Source organism: Lepus europaeus, chromosome X, assembly GCF_033115175.1.
Source record: "Lepus europaeus isolate LE1 chromosome X, mLepTim1.pri, whole genome shotgun sequence".
Lineage (NCBI taxonomy): Eukaryota > Metazoa > Chordata > Mammalia > Lagomorpha > Leporidae > Lepus > Lepus europaeus.
The window spans coordinates 18,929,323-18,946,538 of NC_084850.1; the positions used below are offsets into that span (position 1 = coordinate 18,929,323).

The following is a 17,216-nucleotide window of genomic DNA, read 5'->3' on the forward strand; positions in this document are numbered from 1 at the left end:
AGTAGTCACTCCAAAAATAGTGAATCATTTTTTGCCACAAAAAAAAATCCTTCTGTTCCCTTTGACTCAACGTGAAGAATTAAAAAGAAATCAAAGTAAAATTTGATCTCAGGAAAAAATCATCTTAAGAGCTGAATTTTGAAAATATCATTGACATATGAAACATCTAAAAAGACACTTTTTACAGCAACTTTGTTTACAAAAATGACTGCCTATCAAAAACTGACAAACTCCATTTTTAGTTTATTAATGAAAGCAGCTAGGGTTCATCAGCCATTGTGAGACTACTAAAGGTGCCATTCTGTTACACACTTGAAGAGAAGCTTTTAGGCTTCCCATAGCATTTAATAATGCTAGCTTTGAATAATGAACTCCCTTGGCCCACTGAAAATATGATTTTACTCATGTACTGATTTTCTAGAATGCACCTATTTTGCAAAGTAAGGAATGTGTGTATTAGAGTTCACAATAAATTATTCAGAACTGAAGAAGACACGGAAGATCCTTGATATAGGAATATATTCAGACTCATCCTTAATTCCAAATGATAGAAAAGTAAGTACTATATTGGGGCTGGTGCTGTGGCATAGTGGGTAAAGCTGCTCGCCTGCAGTGCTGGCATCCCACATGGGTGCTGGTTCAAGTCCCGGCTGCTCCACTTCCAATCCAGCTCTCTGCTATTGCCTGGGAAAGCAGTAGAAGATGGCCCAAGTCCTTGGGCCCCAGCACCCATGTGAGAGACCCAGAAGAAGCTCCTGGCTCCTGGCTTTGGATCGGCACAGCTCCGGCTATTGCAGCCAGTTGGGGAGTAAAGCAGCAAATGGAAGACCTCTCTCTCTCTCCCTCTCCCTCTCTCTCTCTCTCTCTCTCTCTCTCTGCCTCTCCCCTCTGTGTGTAACTCTGACTTCCAAATAAATAAATAAATATTTTTATAAAAAAAAGTAAGTACTATAGAACACTTGGATGGGTATTTGTCACAGCAGTTAAGACACCACTTGGAATGCCTGCATCTCATATCAGAATGTCTGGGTTCAAGTTTATCTCTGCTTCCAATCCAGCTTCCTGCTAATGCACACCTTGGGAGGCAGCAAGTGATGACTCAAGAACTTGGGTTCCTGCCACTCACATGGGAGACCCAGATTGAATTCCAGGTTCCTGGCTTTGGTCTGGCCCAACCCTGATGCTGCAGGCATTTGGGAGAATGTACAAACTAGTGGATGGACAATCTCCGTTTTTCTGTCTCCAACCGTCTCTGTCTCTCTGCCTTTCAAATAAATTTTAATTTTTTAATTTTTTTTAAAAGCAAACATTTCCTTTCTTTAAACTTCAGGGTATAATTTTCAAAGTCCTTTTGTATACATGGATCAAATATAAAATATGTTAGCAGTTCACTGAGAATGTTTAAGGTATATCTAAGCTTACTCACATAAAGTAATCAATGACATCATCAAAATTTGTACTCCTTGACCTAAAAAGACCGACAGCAATAGTCCATTCTCTGGTGGTCTGAACACATCCCCACTAAGCAGCTTCCAACCAAAATCCTGCCGGACAGTATCCTGTGTATGAGAAATTCTTTAATAAACACACAAGTGACTCTAACAGAAAGTTACAAGAGTTCTGAAAGATTAAACAGAATTTTCCTTGAAACTTAGTAAGGAGCCAGTGCCGTGGCGTAGCGAGTAAAGCTACCACATGCAGTGTCAGCATTCCATTTGGGCACTGGTTCAAGTCCCAGCTGCTCCATTTCTAATCCAGCTCTCTGCTATGGTCTGGGACAGCAGTAGAAGATGGCCCAAGTCCTTGAGCCCCTATACCCGCGAGGGAGACCTGAAAGAAGCTCCTGGCTCCTAACTTCAGATCGGTGCAGCTCCAGCCATTGCAGCCACTTGGGGAGTGAAGCAGTGGATGGAAGAACTCTCTCTCTCTCTCTGCCTCTCCCCTTTCTGTGTAACTCTGACTTTCAAATAAGTAAATAAATAAATCTAAAAAAAAAGAAACTAGTAGTTCATTATGGTTTTAGGAGGTCTCTGGAAGGTGATCTGGCCACATAGATGAGTCAGTCTCTTATTCTAGGTTTTGCATTAGAAGGATGTGTTAATTATATGAACCATAAAACTGGCTGGTTTTTCATTAAGAAAGCAAAATGACTTAACCTACATAAAGAATTCAACTAATTTCATAGAAATTTAAAATTCATAAATACAGAAGTGATTGCAAGAGTCAAAACAGTATAACCTAAATTACAGCACTCTGCAAAATTTGGTATACTTATCTCATACTTCAAATCAGCAAAAAGTTTTAAGAATGCTATTTTTTGAGTGCTCAGAAATATATAAAAAACAATATAATCAAACAGTTGATAACAAACCACCCTCGAATATAATTACCTATACATTTAAAAAAATCTACACAACTCTGTGTTCCTGATTTGGCATAATAGATAAAATTACTAGGCATAGAAAATGTGTTACATTCAAGGTGCTGTATGCTAAGTAGAAAAATGAATTAAAATTGTACAGAGTAGACATTGAATTATTTATTCAATCAAATGTGTGCATTTTTACTTACAGAAGAACGTTTCTGATTATATCTTGTAATATCTCTATGGAGAGCCTGTACTATGACTACAGCCACCAAGCCAGATAAGAAAAGAACAACAACAAAGGAATTGGTAATGCTAGAAAATTCAAGAAAGAGAAAAAAGAGAAAAGTTAAATCTCAAATTCCTTAATTGAGCACTCAAACAAAAAAGAATGTATATATAAAAGAAAGGTATTCAAATTATCATTAAGTCAATCAGTTTTCTAAGGCTGAACTTTGATCAAAGACTAAATACATCAATATATTTAATGAACTTAAAGTTATATCACAAAAAATATAACAAATAAAGCAATAGAAGTAGCACTATTCTTAAAGCTATCTAAGAATTTCTTAAAGGTATATTTCCAGGGGCCAGCTCTGTGGCATAGTGGGTTATGCCTCTGCCTGTGGTGCCAGCATCCCATACAGGTGCTGGTAAGAGACCAGGCAGGCTGCTCCACTTCCAATCCAGCTCCCTGCTAATGCACCTGGGAAAGCAGCAGAAAATGTGGTGCTTGGGCCCCTGCACCTACATGAGAGACGTGGAGGAAGCTGCTGGCTCCTGGCTTCAATCTAGCCCAGCCCTGGCCATCGCAACCATATGGGAAGTGAACCAGCAGATGGATGACCTCTCTCTCTCTCTCTTTCTCCCTTTCTTTGTAACTCTGCCTCTCAGATAAATAAATCTTTAAAAATAAGAGTATATTTCTAAAGAGAAACAAGGAGAAGTGAATAATATCAGGAACACAAAGTTAGTTCTACATATGGAACTGAGAATCCAAGTTCAAGAGTCAAAGGTTGACTATTATTAACAAATATACAATCCCGTAGTCTTTTTTACTTGATCACTCCCTGACCAATTATCTACCAACTCTTGCTTACTATTTCTAAAATGAAAACTTGAAAACTATCCCCAAATCAGAACCAATGCCTTTTACCCTCCCACCCTCGAGCCAAATCTGTACATATCTAAAAATTTTCACAAGAATTGGCACTGTTTTAGTGAAATACCAATAGGATGAATTATGTCTAAAATGTCTGTTAAATGTTATAAGCAAATTAACTTACACCAGAAACTAAAGCAGATTCATTGTTACATTATAAATGTTAATACAGCTAGACATTTAGCCCCTCTCCAATCTATCTGGAGGCCCCTCACTTTAAGAATCCCTCTGGAGAAACTATTTAAATAAATTTAATGAGGGGCTGGCACTTTGGCATAACAGGTAAAGCTGCCACCTGCAACACCGGCATCCCAAACAGGTGCTAATTCAAGTCCCAGCTGCTCCACTTTCAATCTAGCTCCCTGCTAATGTGCCTGAGGAAGCCGCAGAAGATGGCCCAAGTGTTTGGGCCCCTGCATCCACATGGGTGATTGGGAGGAAGCTCCTAGCTCCTGGCTTCTGATCAGCCCAGCTTCGGCTACTGCAGTCATTTGGGAGTGAACCAGCGGATGGAAGATCTTTGTGTCTGTCTCTCCCTCTCTCTGTAACTTTGCCTTCCAAATAAATAAATAAATCTTTAAAAATTAAATTGTATCTGAGACTTCTGGGGGAGGGGTAACAAAAGAAGACCTGGACTGTTGTTCAAACAGAAAACTCTGGAAATGTTACAGTAAGGAGGAGGTGGTGGTGAAAAACAAGGATGAGGATAGGAATAGGACAAGCAGTAGGAGGAGAGGAGGCACTTTTAATTTTTAAGGCAGTGACAGTAAGAGTATCATAACTTTGGAAGACCATATTCATAGTATCACACCTCTCTTTACTTTCATTTTTACTTTTATGGTCTTCCTCCACCAGAAATTTCTTTATGACAGGATATGAGGCTAACAAGGAAAAAACCACTATGTATACACATCTATTTCTTTTCAATCAGCTTCTCTGTTCAGTCTCCTAAGCTTCAACTTAGATGCTACGCCCACTTACAGCACTTTACCAAACCCACAGTCATTATTTTGTCAATTGGTCTACTCCTTGATTCTGTGTCAAAACTACTGCTTCCAGTCATAGAGTCAGAACTCTGTGGTTTGATCCTGATCAAAATTCTGAGGAATCAACACCTTGCACTCTGAATCCACTGGAATACGACCTTGATGAAAGCAGAATCCTTGTCCGTCGAACTCCCTACTGGATCTCAGAGCCCAACATCATAGTCTGCATCATAACAGGGCAAAAAAGAACCCTGCCAAATGGTTCTTCACTGATGCACATTCTCTGCACACAATCCCTTCCTGTCTATGACCTGCCTTGATAAAGCCATCACTTGAAAGTTGTTGGTTTGGCATATGTAGTCCTTTCACCTAGCTCTTGTCCTTTTCCCAGTTTTTCGAGACATCCTTATCTTCCTCTACTCTCAGTTACTGTTTCTCCTTACCCTCCAGTTTGCTCAAAGTTGCTCTACTTACAAACAAGAGTTTCCATTCTATTTGCATACTGTCCACTTCCACAGTCGCCTCCTGCCTTCTCCCCACCAAGAATTCCTTGTGTGCAGGCAGAGCGTCCCCATGGCCTCCCAGGTTTCTCTTTCCCCTTCATCATAAACACTAGTGTATTTAAAACACATTTTCCTTCTTTTATTTGTGTTGTGTCTGATGGGAGGTAAGGAAAGGAGAGGAGAGGGGACACTAGCCTAGAGAAGACAAAATAATGTCACCCAAGAATATCTGCAGTGACAAAAGACCTTAATTTTTAAATATATATTTACATTTCCCAGCCCAAATCTACTTATTCTTTATTTCATAAAATGCTCACCTGAACCACTGAATGTTGGTATTGGTCATAGATTCCAAAACATAATCCCATCTGGAAGACCACTTCACATCCTTGTTTTCCTATACAAAAATATACAATCACATGATGAAAGTTTAACAGAACTTTTTCTGATTACAATCTTGAAACAGACAGAATATCCATCCCACAAGTGCTTTCTTCATTGATTTCTAATTTTATGGGAAAATGAGATTTACCTTGAAATTTTTGTCTTATTTTTATTTATTTATATTCTACCTCCTTTCAAAAGGATATTGGGAAGAAAATTTTAGCTTACTACTATTCAACAGAAATAGCATCTTTTTGCTACTTTTCTATGATCTCTAATCCATCCCATTCTCCATTTCCTTTTGTCCAAACCACATTTCCATCTTCATTGTAACAGTATATCATAAGGTATATAGGTATATACTCAATAAGAATCCCTGTAGCTTTGTTCATAAATTTAAAAACCCGGAACTAAGCAAAAATGCCATCAGAGGGGCTGCCGCTGTGATACAGTGGGTTAAACCACGGTCTGCAATGCCAGCATCCTATATGGGCACAAGTTCGAGTCCCCCTGCTCCACTTATGATCCAGCTCCCTACTAATGTGCCTGGGAAAGAATCAAAAGATTGCCCAAGTCCTTGGGTCCCTGTAACCCACGTGGGAGACCCAGCAGAAGAAGCTCCTGACTCCTGGCTTCAGCCTGGCCTAGCCTTGGCCATTGAAACCATTTGGGGAGTAAACCAGGAGATGGGACATCTCTCTGTCTGCTTCCTCCTCCCCTTCTTTCTCTGTACCTCTGCCTTTTAAATAAAAAATAAATGCTTTTTAAAATACTAAAAAAAAAAGAAGTTCCTGGCTCCTGGGTTATCTCTGACCCAGCTCCAGACCTTGTAGCTACCTGAGAAATGAACCAGTGGATGGAAGATCGATCTCTTTCTCTCTCTCTCTCTCTCTCTCTCTCTCTCTGCCGCTCCTTCTCTGTAACTCTTTCAAATAAATAAATAATCTTAAAAAATAAGTCCTACTTTTCTTTATTTATTTGAAAGGGAGAGTAAGAACCAGGGCAGGGGGAACCTTCCAATTTCAAGTATACTCCCCAAATGCCAGCAACAAGCAGGACTGGGCCAGGACAAAGACAGGAACTGGGAATTTAATTTGGGTTTCCCACATGGTTGGCAGGGACTAAGTATTAGATAATGCTGCCTCCCAGTGTGCTCATTTGCAGGAAGCTAAAATCAGAAATGGAGCTTGGATTCGAACTCAGGCACTCCAATATTGTATGTAGTGTCCCAAGCAGCATGTTAACCACTGCACCAAATGCCTACCCCATGTTGAAGATTTCTTTTTAAATATTGTATTGAAGAAAACACAATTATGAATCAGGTTTCTGCTGATGTGTGATCCAATTCAACTTGTCAATAGCTTTCTTTTAAAACAGTCCCAATAGGTAAATATATTAAATGGTAATATTTGATAAACACTTAAACTATTAATACAATGTTATTACCTATCAAATTAAGTACATGATTTTAGCAAAAGAAAAACACTGGCAATGACTGACTAAAATATGCTTGAAATAACTTATTATTTAAAATTGAGTATCTATAGCTATTTTAAGTTTGGCGGCTGAGTTACAGAGAGGCAGAGGCAGAGAGAGAGAGAGAGAGAGAGATGTCTTCCATCCACTGGTTCACTCCCCAATTGGCTGCAACAGCTGGAGCTGTGCCAATTCAAAGCCAGAAGCCAGGAGCTTCTTCCAGGTCTCCCACAGGGGTGCGTGGGCCCAAGGACTTGGGCCATATTCTACTGCTTTCCAAGGCTATAACAAAGAGCTGGATCAGAAGTGGAGCAGCCCGACTCAAACCAGTGCCATTATGCGGTGCCGGCACTGCAGGCAGCGGTTTTATCTGCTATGCCACAGCACCGGCCCCAACTAAAATGGGTTTTAATCCAATGATGGATTTCAGCTAAAATCTGATGACCATGTGACCATGGTTAATATTACCAGTGACAAAACAAGTTAACATCATGTGCCTCCTAATGTGAGGTATCACTTCTGTGGTATGTCTACAAAGAATGCCCGGCCTGAATCTGATCATGAAGAAGCATTAGAGAGACTCAGGTTCATGGTCAGCCTATAAATGTCAAGGATTGAAAAGACTAATGAAACTGCTCCAGATTAGAGGAGACAAAAAAATGAATGTGACACATAATCCCAGATAGGATTATCAACTAGAAAGGGACAGGGTGACATTGTTGGATAGTTGGTGAAAATGGAGTAGATGGATATGTATTGTATGGTAATATACCAGTATTGATTCCTGCTAGTTTTGCACAGTTATCTTGCATTGGTGAAAAACTCTCTGGGCTGTTTATAAGTGGTTGGACAACATCTAGCTCTCAAAATATTCATAGAAAAACTAATGGTAATGGCTATACATACAGAAGAATAAACAGTGTGACAAATGAGGTAAGATGTTAACAATTGGAGAACATGGTTAAATAGACTAGAGGAGTTCTTTGTGCTGTTATGGCAATTCTTCTGTAAATCTGAAACTGCTTAAAAATGAACTATTTTGGGGCCGGTGCTGTGGCATAGTGGGTAAAGCTGTTGCCTAACGTGCCGGCATACCATGTGGGCACCGGTTCAAGTCTCAGTTGCTCCACTTACAATCCAGCTCTCTGCTGTGACCTAGAAGGGTTGTACAAGATGATCCAAGTGCTTGGGCCCCTTCACCCCTGTGGGGAATCCAGAGGAGGCTCCTGGCTCCCAGCTTGGGATAGGCTCAGCTCAACCCACTGGGGATAACTGGGGAGTGGGCCAGCAATGAAAGACCTCTCTCTCTGCCTCTGCCATCCGTTAGAGTATCGCTCCAACAGTAAAATGTGAATAAATTTGTTAAAATCTAATATAATGTGTCTCTTAACCAACCTATCCATTGCAGTGAGTTAACTTATATCAAGTCTTTTAAAAAGAAGGTACTTTAAAATATGCCCTACAAAGATTAGATTTGCAATACAAAGAGAGCCTAGACAATCTGCAGTTGTTATGCCAAGTCATTTCGGTACCAGATACTGCCACCTGCTGGAAATAATAAACTATAGCACATATTATTCTTTAAGAAATTGTTTAAAACTCCCAAAGCACACTTGAGAACAAAATGACAAATACAAAAAGATAACTAATTGATGGGAGCCATTTTAAATATATTTAAAATTAACTCCCAACTTTAGATCCTGGAGATTCAAAATCTTTCTTTTAAAGATTTATTTATTTGAAAGGCAGATTGCATAGGGAGAGACAGAGAGAATCGTCTATGCACTGCTTCACCCTTCAAAAAGGACCACAGCAGCCAGGGCTATGCTAGACCAAAGCCAGGAGCCTGGAACTCCATCCAGATCTCCCAAATGGGTGGCAGGTTCCCAAGCTCTTGGGCCATCTTCTGCTGCTTTCCCAGGTGCATTAACAGGGAGCTGGAGCAGAAGTGAAGCAGCCAAGACTTGGATCATAGCTCATATGTGATGCCAGCATCACAGGCAGCAGGAGCTTAACCCACGGCACCACAATCCTGGCCCCTCAAAATCTTTTTTATAAGACATAGCAATTTTCATAAAATCATAAGAGGTAAAAAACACCTTTAATGTTAGCAACAACATAGGAATATGAAGCAAAGGTAGAAACAAAGACAAGATTTCCTGATCCATAGCACAGTATCCCATTATGGACCTCATTTGGACATTACACAATGTTTACAAGTATAGGCACATCATAGGTACCCCCAAAATATGTAAAAATTTTAATGTCTTTATTAAATTTTTTTATTTTTTAAATAAAAATACATTTATCTATTTATGAGAGACAGAGTGCAAACTCCCATCTGCTAGTTTACTCCCCAAATGCCCACAATGGCTGAGGCTGGGCCAGTGCCATGGTCAAAACATGGAACCAGGAACCAAATACAAGTCTTCCACATGAGAGACAGGAACCCAATTACTTGAGCCATCCCTGCAGGGATCACTCCCAGGGGCACATGGAAGCTGGAGTCAGGAGCCAAAGTCAAGCATTGAACTGAGATATTCCTACACGAGATGTAACCTGCATTTTAGACACTAGGCTAAACCTCTGCCCCTAAAAATTAAATGTTAAAATTCATTTAAAAAATTCACTGGGAGGGGAGCATTGAGGTGCAATGGATTAAGCTGCCACCTGTGATGCCACCACCCCATATGGATACTGGTTTGAGTCCTGGCCTCAGAAAGCAGTGGAAGATGGCCCAAGTGCTTGGGCCCCTGTACCCACATGGGAGATCCAGAAGAAGCTCCTGGCTCATGGCTTCAGATTAACCCAGCTCTGGCCATTGCAGCCATTTGGGGAGTTAACCAGTGAATGGAAGGCATCTCTGTCTCTCCCTCTCTCTATCCCTAATTCTGTCTCTCAAATAAATAAATAAATATTTGTTTAAAAAAAGAAAATCATGGCATTATTTGGGAAAATGTGGTAACTGAGTCACCAATGTATAATATTTTGCATCAGTTGTCATTTTTAATTATCATATATATATATGACTGCAACCATTTGATAATGACTGAAATATATGCTTAAATACTTATTATTTTATCTTATTAAAAGTTACTTGCCTTTCATTTCTCCTTTATATTATACTTAGTATGTTGATGTTTATTGAAAGTATCTTGAGACAAATTTCATTGTCTATTGTGTACTAGTATCTATTTAAAATACTAAGAGGGAAGTTATAAAACATTTGTTATTAACTACAGGTATCAATTTGACAGGGTTGAGAACCACTGACACAGTTCAACTCCTTTCTTCTAGTATGGGGTAACTCAGACTTAGAGGGAAAAAATGAACATGCTTAGGATCATAGTATGGGGGCCAGCACTGTGGCGTAGCGGGTAAAGCCACCGCCTGCAGTGCCAGCATCCCATATGGGTGCCTGTTCGAGTCCCAGCTGCTCCACTTCTGATCTAGCTCTCTGCTGTGGCGTGGGAAAACAGTAGGAGACGGCCCCAGTCCTTGGACCCCTGCATCCATGTAGGAGACCTGGAAGAAACTCCTGGCTCCTGGCGTACCTCTAGCCATCGAGGCCAATTGGAGAGTGAACCAGCAGATGGAAAACCTCTCTCTCTCTCTGCCTCTCCTTCTCTGTGTAACTCTGACTTTCAAATAAATAAATAAAATTAAAGATCATAGTATGAGTTTGAGCCAAAGAAGCACCAAAGTTTTCTGATTCTCAATTCAGTTATTGATCTATGCTCTCCAAAAGTTAGAAATTGGGGCTGGTATTGTGGCATAGCAGGTAAAGCCACTTCCAGCATCCCATACGGGAACTGGTTCGAGTCCTGGCTGCTCCACTTCTGATCAAGCTCCTTAATGTGCCTGGGAATAGCAGCTGATATGGCCCAAGTGCTTGGGCCCCTGCACCCACCTTGGAGACCCAGAAGAAGCTTCTGGCTCCTGGCTTCAGCCCGGCCCAGCCCTAGCGGCTGCAGCCATTTGGGGAGTGAACCAGTGTATGGAAGCGCTCTCTCTCTCTCTCTCGCTCTCTCTGTATCTCCCTCTCTCTCTATGTAACTCTTTCTTTCAAATACATAAAAAATAAATATTTAAAAAAGAAAATCAGAAAGTAATTTTCCAATAAAAACAATTTTATAAATATAGCTAGAGTCCCAGGCAAACCCCAAAATAAAGCTTGTATAAGGAAAATATACTTGTATAGCTCTAACTAATGTGATTAGAATGAGACCAAAAAACCCTTTAGTTAGTAACATAAAAACAAATAAGACCAAGTGTCTGGTAATAACAATAGATAGAATTAAAAAGAAGAAGCCGGCGCCGCAGCCCACTAGGCTAATCCTCCACCTGCACCTCCGGCATCCTGGGTTCTAGTCCCAGTTGGGGTGCCAGTTCTGTCCCAGTTGTTCCTCTTCCAGTCCAGCTCTCTGCTGTGACCTGGGAAGGCAGTGGAGGATGGCCCAAGTGCTTGGGCCCTGCACCCGCATGGGAGACCAGGAGGAAGCACCTGGCTCCTGGCTTCGGATCAGCGCGGCACACCGGCCGGCCGCAACGCACCAGCCGTAGCGGCCACTTGGGGGGTGAACCAACAGAAAAGGAAGACCTTTCTCTGTCTCTCTCTCTTACTGTCTACCTCTGCCTGTCAAAAATAAAAATAAAAAATAAAATAAAACAAAGAATTAAAAAGAAGAGAATGATCCAACATGGAAAGCAGTCCACACAGCAGACTCACAGAATGACAAATGCCCTAAACAGCACTCTGACCTCAGAATCGGTACTTAAGGCATTCGGAGCTGGCTGAAAAGCCCATGAGAGCATTTCAGGCATGGAAAGCAAATACACTGTGCCAAAAAATGTCCTACATGAAGAATCTCTGTGAGTGAGACCCCAGTAGAAAGAAGGGGCCATCAAAGAAGGATGTACTTTTCTCTGAAGAGAGGAGAGAACTTCCACTTTGGTTACGGCCTATCTAAATACTGACAGAGTTTGTGCACTCAAAAGGCTTTCATAGCCTTGGCAGCTCATGTCAAGAGCCTCAGGTGATCACTGACATCAAAAATAAGAGTGTTAATTGTTAAATCAACAACAGGAGTCACTATGCACTTATACTCCCCATGTAGGACCTCTGTCCTTAATGAGCTGTATTATGAGAATTAATGGTAAAACTAGTCTTCAAATAGCACTTTATACTTTGTGTGTCTGTGTGGGTGCAAACTGTTGAAATTTTACTTAGTATAGGGTTGATCTTCTGTATATAAAGATAATTAAAAATGAATCTTAATGAAGAATGGAATGGGAGAGGGAGTAGGAGGTGGGATGGGAGTGGGGGTGGGAGGGCAGGTGTGGGGTGAAGAACCACTATATTCCTAAAGCTGTACCTATGAAATTTATATTTATTAAATAAAAGCCTTCTTTTAAAAATTAAATAAAAATGTTGAGAATACAAACACTTTACCCTTGGGCAGGCATTGCGGTACAGCAGGTTAAAGTCAACGCTTAGCATGACTGCATCCCACATCACAGTGCCTGATTGAAGTCCTGCCTCTCCTTCCAATCCAGCTTCTTGCTAATGCACCTGGGAGGCAGTAGATGATGGCCCAAGTGCTTGGGTTCTGCCACCAACATGGAAAACCAGATGGAGTTCCTAGCTTCTGGCTTCTGCCTGGCCCAACCCTGGCTGTTGGGGCCATTTGGGAAGTAAACTGGCATATGGAAAATCTCTCTGTCTCTCCCTGCCTCTCTGTCACTCTGCCTTTCAAATTAATAAATAAGTAAAACTTTAAAAAAAACTTAGCCTGGCATTCAGTAATTCATAATAGGCACTCAGTTCATTATAGGCTCTCAAGAAATATTTTTCTTATAAGTGGGTAAACAGACGCTCTTACTCAAATGTTAGATTTTGTGAGTCATCTGTCCTTCTGAACAAATTTATTATAAACTCCAACTTTCATGCCCATTTGGAAACGTAGCATTTTATGAAACCATTATAGTGCAAGATCCTTGACTGCTAAACTTAAAAGCTAAATAACAGGCCGGTGCCGCGGCTCACTAGGCTAATCCTCTGCCTGTGGCTCTGGCATCCTGGGTTCTAGTCCCAGTTGGGGCGCCGGATTCTGTCCCGGTTGCTCCTCTCCCACTGCAGCTCTCTTCTGTGGCCCGGGAGTGCAGGGGAGGATGGCCCAGGTCCTTGGGCCCTGCAACCCATGGGAGACCAGGAGGAAGCACCTGGCTCCTGGCTTTGGATCAGCGTGGTGCGCTGGCCGCAACGCCTGGCTGTAGCGGCCACTTGGGGGGTGAACCAAAGGAAAAAGGAAGACCTTTCTCTCTCTGTCTCTCTCTCACTGTCTAACTCTGCCTGCCAAAAAAATAAAAGAAAGAAAGGAAGGAAGGAAGGAAGGAAGGAAGGAAGGAAGGAAGGAAGGAAGGAAGAAAGAAAGAAAGAAAGAAAGAAAGAAAGAAAGAAAGAAAGAAAGAAAGAAAGAAAGAAAGAAAGAAGCTAAAAACAAAACTTTCTTAAAACTAAAAATCATTATATAGCCTCTGGACTTTTTCATGGTCAATATCTGCCTGATCAAGGACTCAGGCCCATAAATACAACCAGGATTAGGTCTGACTGTTGAGGAACAAGCACTTGAGACTTCACCCCAGATAGAGTGATTCCTCAAATTCCTCCATCTTTTAGGTGACATCTGTACCTTCCATTTTATCTCTCTTGATGATAACAGTTGCTTCCTGATAAATGAGACAGAGACAGAGAGAGAGAAAAAACTAACAAAATACCATGTATGCTCCAGATCTGAGTCAGTACTTCAATTTAGAAGTATTTCCTTTGGTGTTACTGTAAACTTAAGCGTTCTTACATGAAAAAATTATAATAGCTAATTTGTAACTGATTAAAATGTCTAAGGGCTGGGGCTAGCACTGTGGCACAGTAGGTTAACCCTCCGCCTGCAGCACCGGCATCCCATATGGGCACTGGTTCGAGTCCTGGCTGCTCCTCTTCCAATCCAGCTTTCTGTTATGGCCTGGCAAAGCAGTAGAAGATGGCCCAAGTGCTTGGGCCCTGCACCCATGTGGGAGACCCGGAAGAAGCTCCTGGCTCTTGGTTTCAAACTGGTGCAGCTCCAGCTGCTGCGGCCATCTGAGGAATGAACCAGAGGAAGACCTTTCTCTCTGTCTCCTCTTCCTCTCACTGTCTGTAACTTTACCTCTCAAATAAATAAATAAAATATATTTTTTAAAAAAGTCTAAGGGCTTTGGCTCTACGATCAACTTCTAACAGGTTAAAAACTTTGAATAGTATTCTCAATCATTGAGGGAAGTGCTTTGTTTTGTTTTTTTCCTTTCACTTCTTCAGGGTACATGTCATTCCTTTCCCTAGATTACACTTCTGTATTTCCTCCGGAGATTAGAAGACTTGTCTATACTTACTGGACTAGTAAAGAGCCTGTTTTCATGAACTGATGTTTGGATAAACTGCAGGGTGTAGGATCAAGCAATCCCGACCTCTAGCTGGATGGTTCAAGGTACACTCACACATTTCTAACATAAATGGTTCTCATTTTCTTTACAGTGACTCTATAGGCAGAAAATATGATTAGACCCTTAGTATAGAAAGCCTGAATGGCATAGTGGAGTTTGGAGGCCAGACAGACCTAGCTTTGAATATCACTTCCACCACCTGCTAGCTGTGATCCTGAGAAAATTACTTCAGTTCACTGGGCTTCAGTATCTTCATTTATGAAATGGAGATAACCACTACAGAGACAAAAGCAAGGCATCCTCAATCTGGAATTGCTTTTAGAATGAGATTAGGGGGCCAGCACTGTGAAGCAGCAGGTTAACGCCCTAGCCTGAAGCTCCGGCATCCCATATGGGTGCTGGTTCAAGACCCGGCTGCTCCACTACTGATCCAGTTCTCTGCTATGGCCTGGGAAAGCAATAGAAGATGGCCCAAGTCCTTGGGCCCCTGCACATGGGAGACCCGGAGGAAGCTCCTGGCTCCTGGCTTCAGATCGGCGCAGCTCCAGCTGTTGCGGCCATCTGGGGAGAGAACTAGCGGATGGAAGACCTCTCCCTCTCTCTCTCTGCCTCTCTTCTCTCTGTGTAACTTTGACTTTCAAATAAATAAATAAATCTTTTTAAAAAATGAGATTAAGAAGAATCATGTTATAATGGCTGTCAGACATCCATAGAAATGACACAAACCAAGCACAAGTGGTAAATGAAAAATTTGAAACTTAGCCCCAAATAAAGTGATTATAGTTTGGCCTCTGGGAAGAAGATCTTCAGCCATAATAAATGAGTCTTAAATGAAATCAAGTATAGTCAAAGATGATTCAAAAATATGATATAGGATCTGAAAAAGACTAAAAGTGGAAATATGTAGATCTACATAGTAAAGGTTTTCCCTCTAAAAACAAAGTCCTAAATTCAACCTTTGGGACCTACTTCTAACACTATATACAATTAAGAATATCTGACCTATTAACACAAACATTCGGTGCATGAGTAAGTTATGGCATTAGAATGTCATAAATATAATCTTTTTAATACCTTAATTCCCTTTGCTCTGTAATCTTATGCCCACTAAGAAACTTTCTATTTGTTGTATTCTAGTTATATTTGCTTTCATATTAAGTATATGATATTTATACACTTGACTTGGGACAAAATAAGATGATGGCACAGAATACTTACCTCAAATTTTACAGAATATGTATAGATCACATTTAAGTTATCTGTGTATTCACCAGATATTTCCATTGGGGGTCCATTACAAGTTAGGTTGTTTTCATCTGAATGTTTATAACTAATAAAAGAAAAAAAGAAAGGGAAGGGAATTTTTATATAAAATTCACATTGTAAAAATTCCAATTCATAGCTAGTCAGGCATATAATAGCAGGAGGAAAAAAATCAGCCTTCCCATAACATTATGCATTTAAAATTCTTTACAATTGAAAGTACTTTTGTTTCTAAATGTCCCCAACAGTCAAATGAGACTCAATATACTACTCAAAACTCAATACTTAAGAACATTCTCCTTGCTTGTGGATAGAAATAATAACAACAACAACAACAACAAAAGGTGTCACCAAATGGCTTTTTCATTGTTCATATCTTCACTTTGGTATAGTAAATAAGCTATTTTGTAACCTTAGCTGTGGGGCCAGAGAATTAAATAGATGAAGCAGAAGTCATGTTCATAAGGACCCAGGGATTTGAGGGCCTTGGGCCCCTGCACCTGCATGGGAGACCCAGAAGAAGCTCCTGACTCCTGGCTTTTGGATGGGTACAGCTCCAGCCACTGTGGCCAGTTGGGGAGTGAACCAGTGGATGGAAGACCTTTCTCTCTCTCTGCCTCTCCTTCTCTCTGTGTAACTCTGGCTTTCAAATAAATAAATAAATCTTTAAAAATATGCTTATAGAATGAATGCATTCTATTTAGAGCCAGAATACATTTTAAAACAGCTATAAATTGAATAACAATCGTTAAGGACACAAATCAAAAACAATGCTAAAGATAAAAATTAAATTATTGCATATACAAGTTTATTGTGGGTGGGCATTGTGTCCCAGTGTATTAAGCTGGCACTTGGGATGGCCTGCATCCCATATTGGAGGGCCTGGTTTGAGTTCCAGCTTCTCTGCTGCTGATCCAGCTTTCTGCAAATGTGTCTGGAAAGACAGCAGATGGTGGATCAAGTACTCTGTTCCCCAGTCCCCATGTAGAAGAACTGGAGGAAGTTCCAGGCTTCTAGCTTCACCCTGGTCCAGTGCTCACTGTTGCAGACATTTGGGGAGTGAATCAGTAGACTTAAGATTTCTCTCTCTCTCTCTCTCTCTCTCTCTCTCTCTCTCTCTCTCTCCTCCCTTTCTTTCCCTCACTGCCTTTCAAATAAATAAATGAATCTTTTGAAGTTTTATTGTGTTAGTACAGACCTTGAATCTAGTACAGAAAATATATGCATTCCACACAGGAGAGGCTATGTATCAAAAATTGTATTAACAGCTCTAACCAAAGTACAATCCCTAATTTTTTTGTTATTTATTTACTTGAAAGGGAGAGGGGAAGAGAGAGGGGAGAGGGAGAGAGAGAGATAGAGAGAGATGTGTATGTTTCACTTCCACTAGTTCACCCTCCAAATGTCCACGGCAGCCAGGACCATATTGAGGTTGAAACCAGAAGCTACAAATGCAAGCCAGGCCTCTCTTGTTATCAGGGACTCAATTACTTCAGCCATCACCACTGCTTTCCAGGGTCTGTATTAGCAGGAAGCTAAAATTAGGAGCTGAAGGTGGGAATCCAACCCAGGTACTCTGAGATGGGAAGCAGGTATCT

General features: G+C 40.9%; 1 protein-coding gene across 4 annotated transcripts in view; it reads right to left on the reverse strand.

Moving 5' to 3' along the window:
* The window catches only part of LOC133753050 (transmembrane 9 superfamily member 2-like), a 92,840-nt gene that overhangs the window by 37,338 nt on the left and 38,286 nt on the right, over positions 1-17,216 (reverse strand). For all 4 annotated transcript variants that reach the window (XM_062183420.1, XM_062183418.1, XM_062183419.1 and 1 more), the window contains 4 exons: positions 15,574-15,685; positions 5,334-5,413; positions 2,572-2,680; positions 1,427-1,559 (listed from right to left, as the gene is read on the reverse strand). In XM_062183420.1, the coding sequence (XP_062039404.1) occupies positions 1,427-1,559; positions 2,572-2,680; positions 5,334-5,413; positions 15,574-15,685 (434 nt within the window). The remainder of the gene's footprint in view (positions 1-1,426; positions 1,560-2,571; positions 2,681-5,333; positions 5,414-15,573; positions 15,686-17,216) is intronic.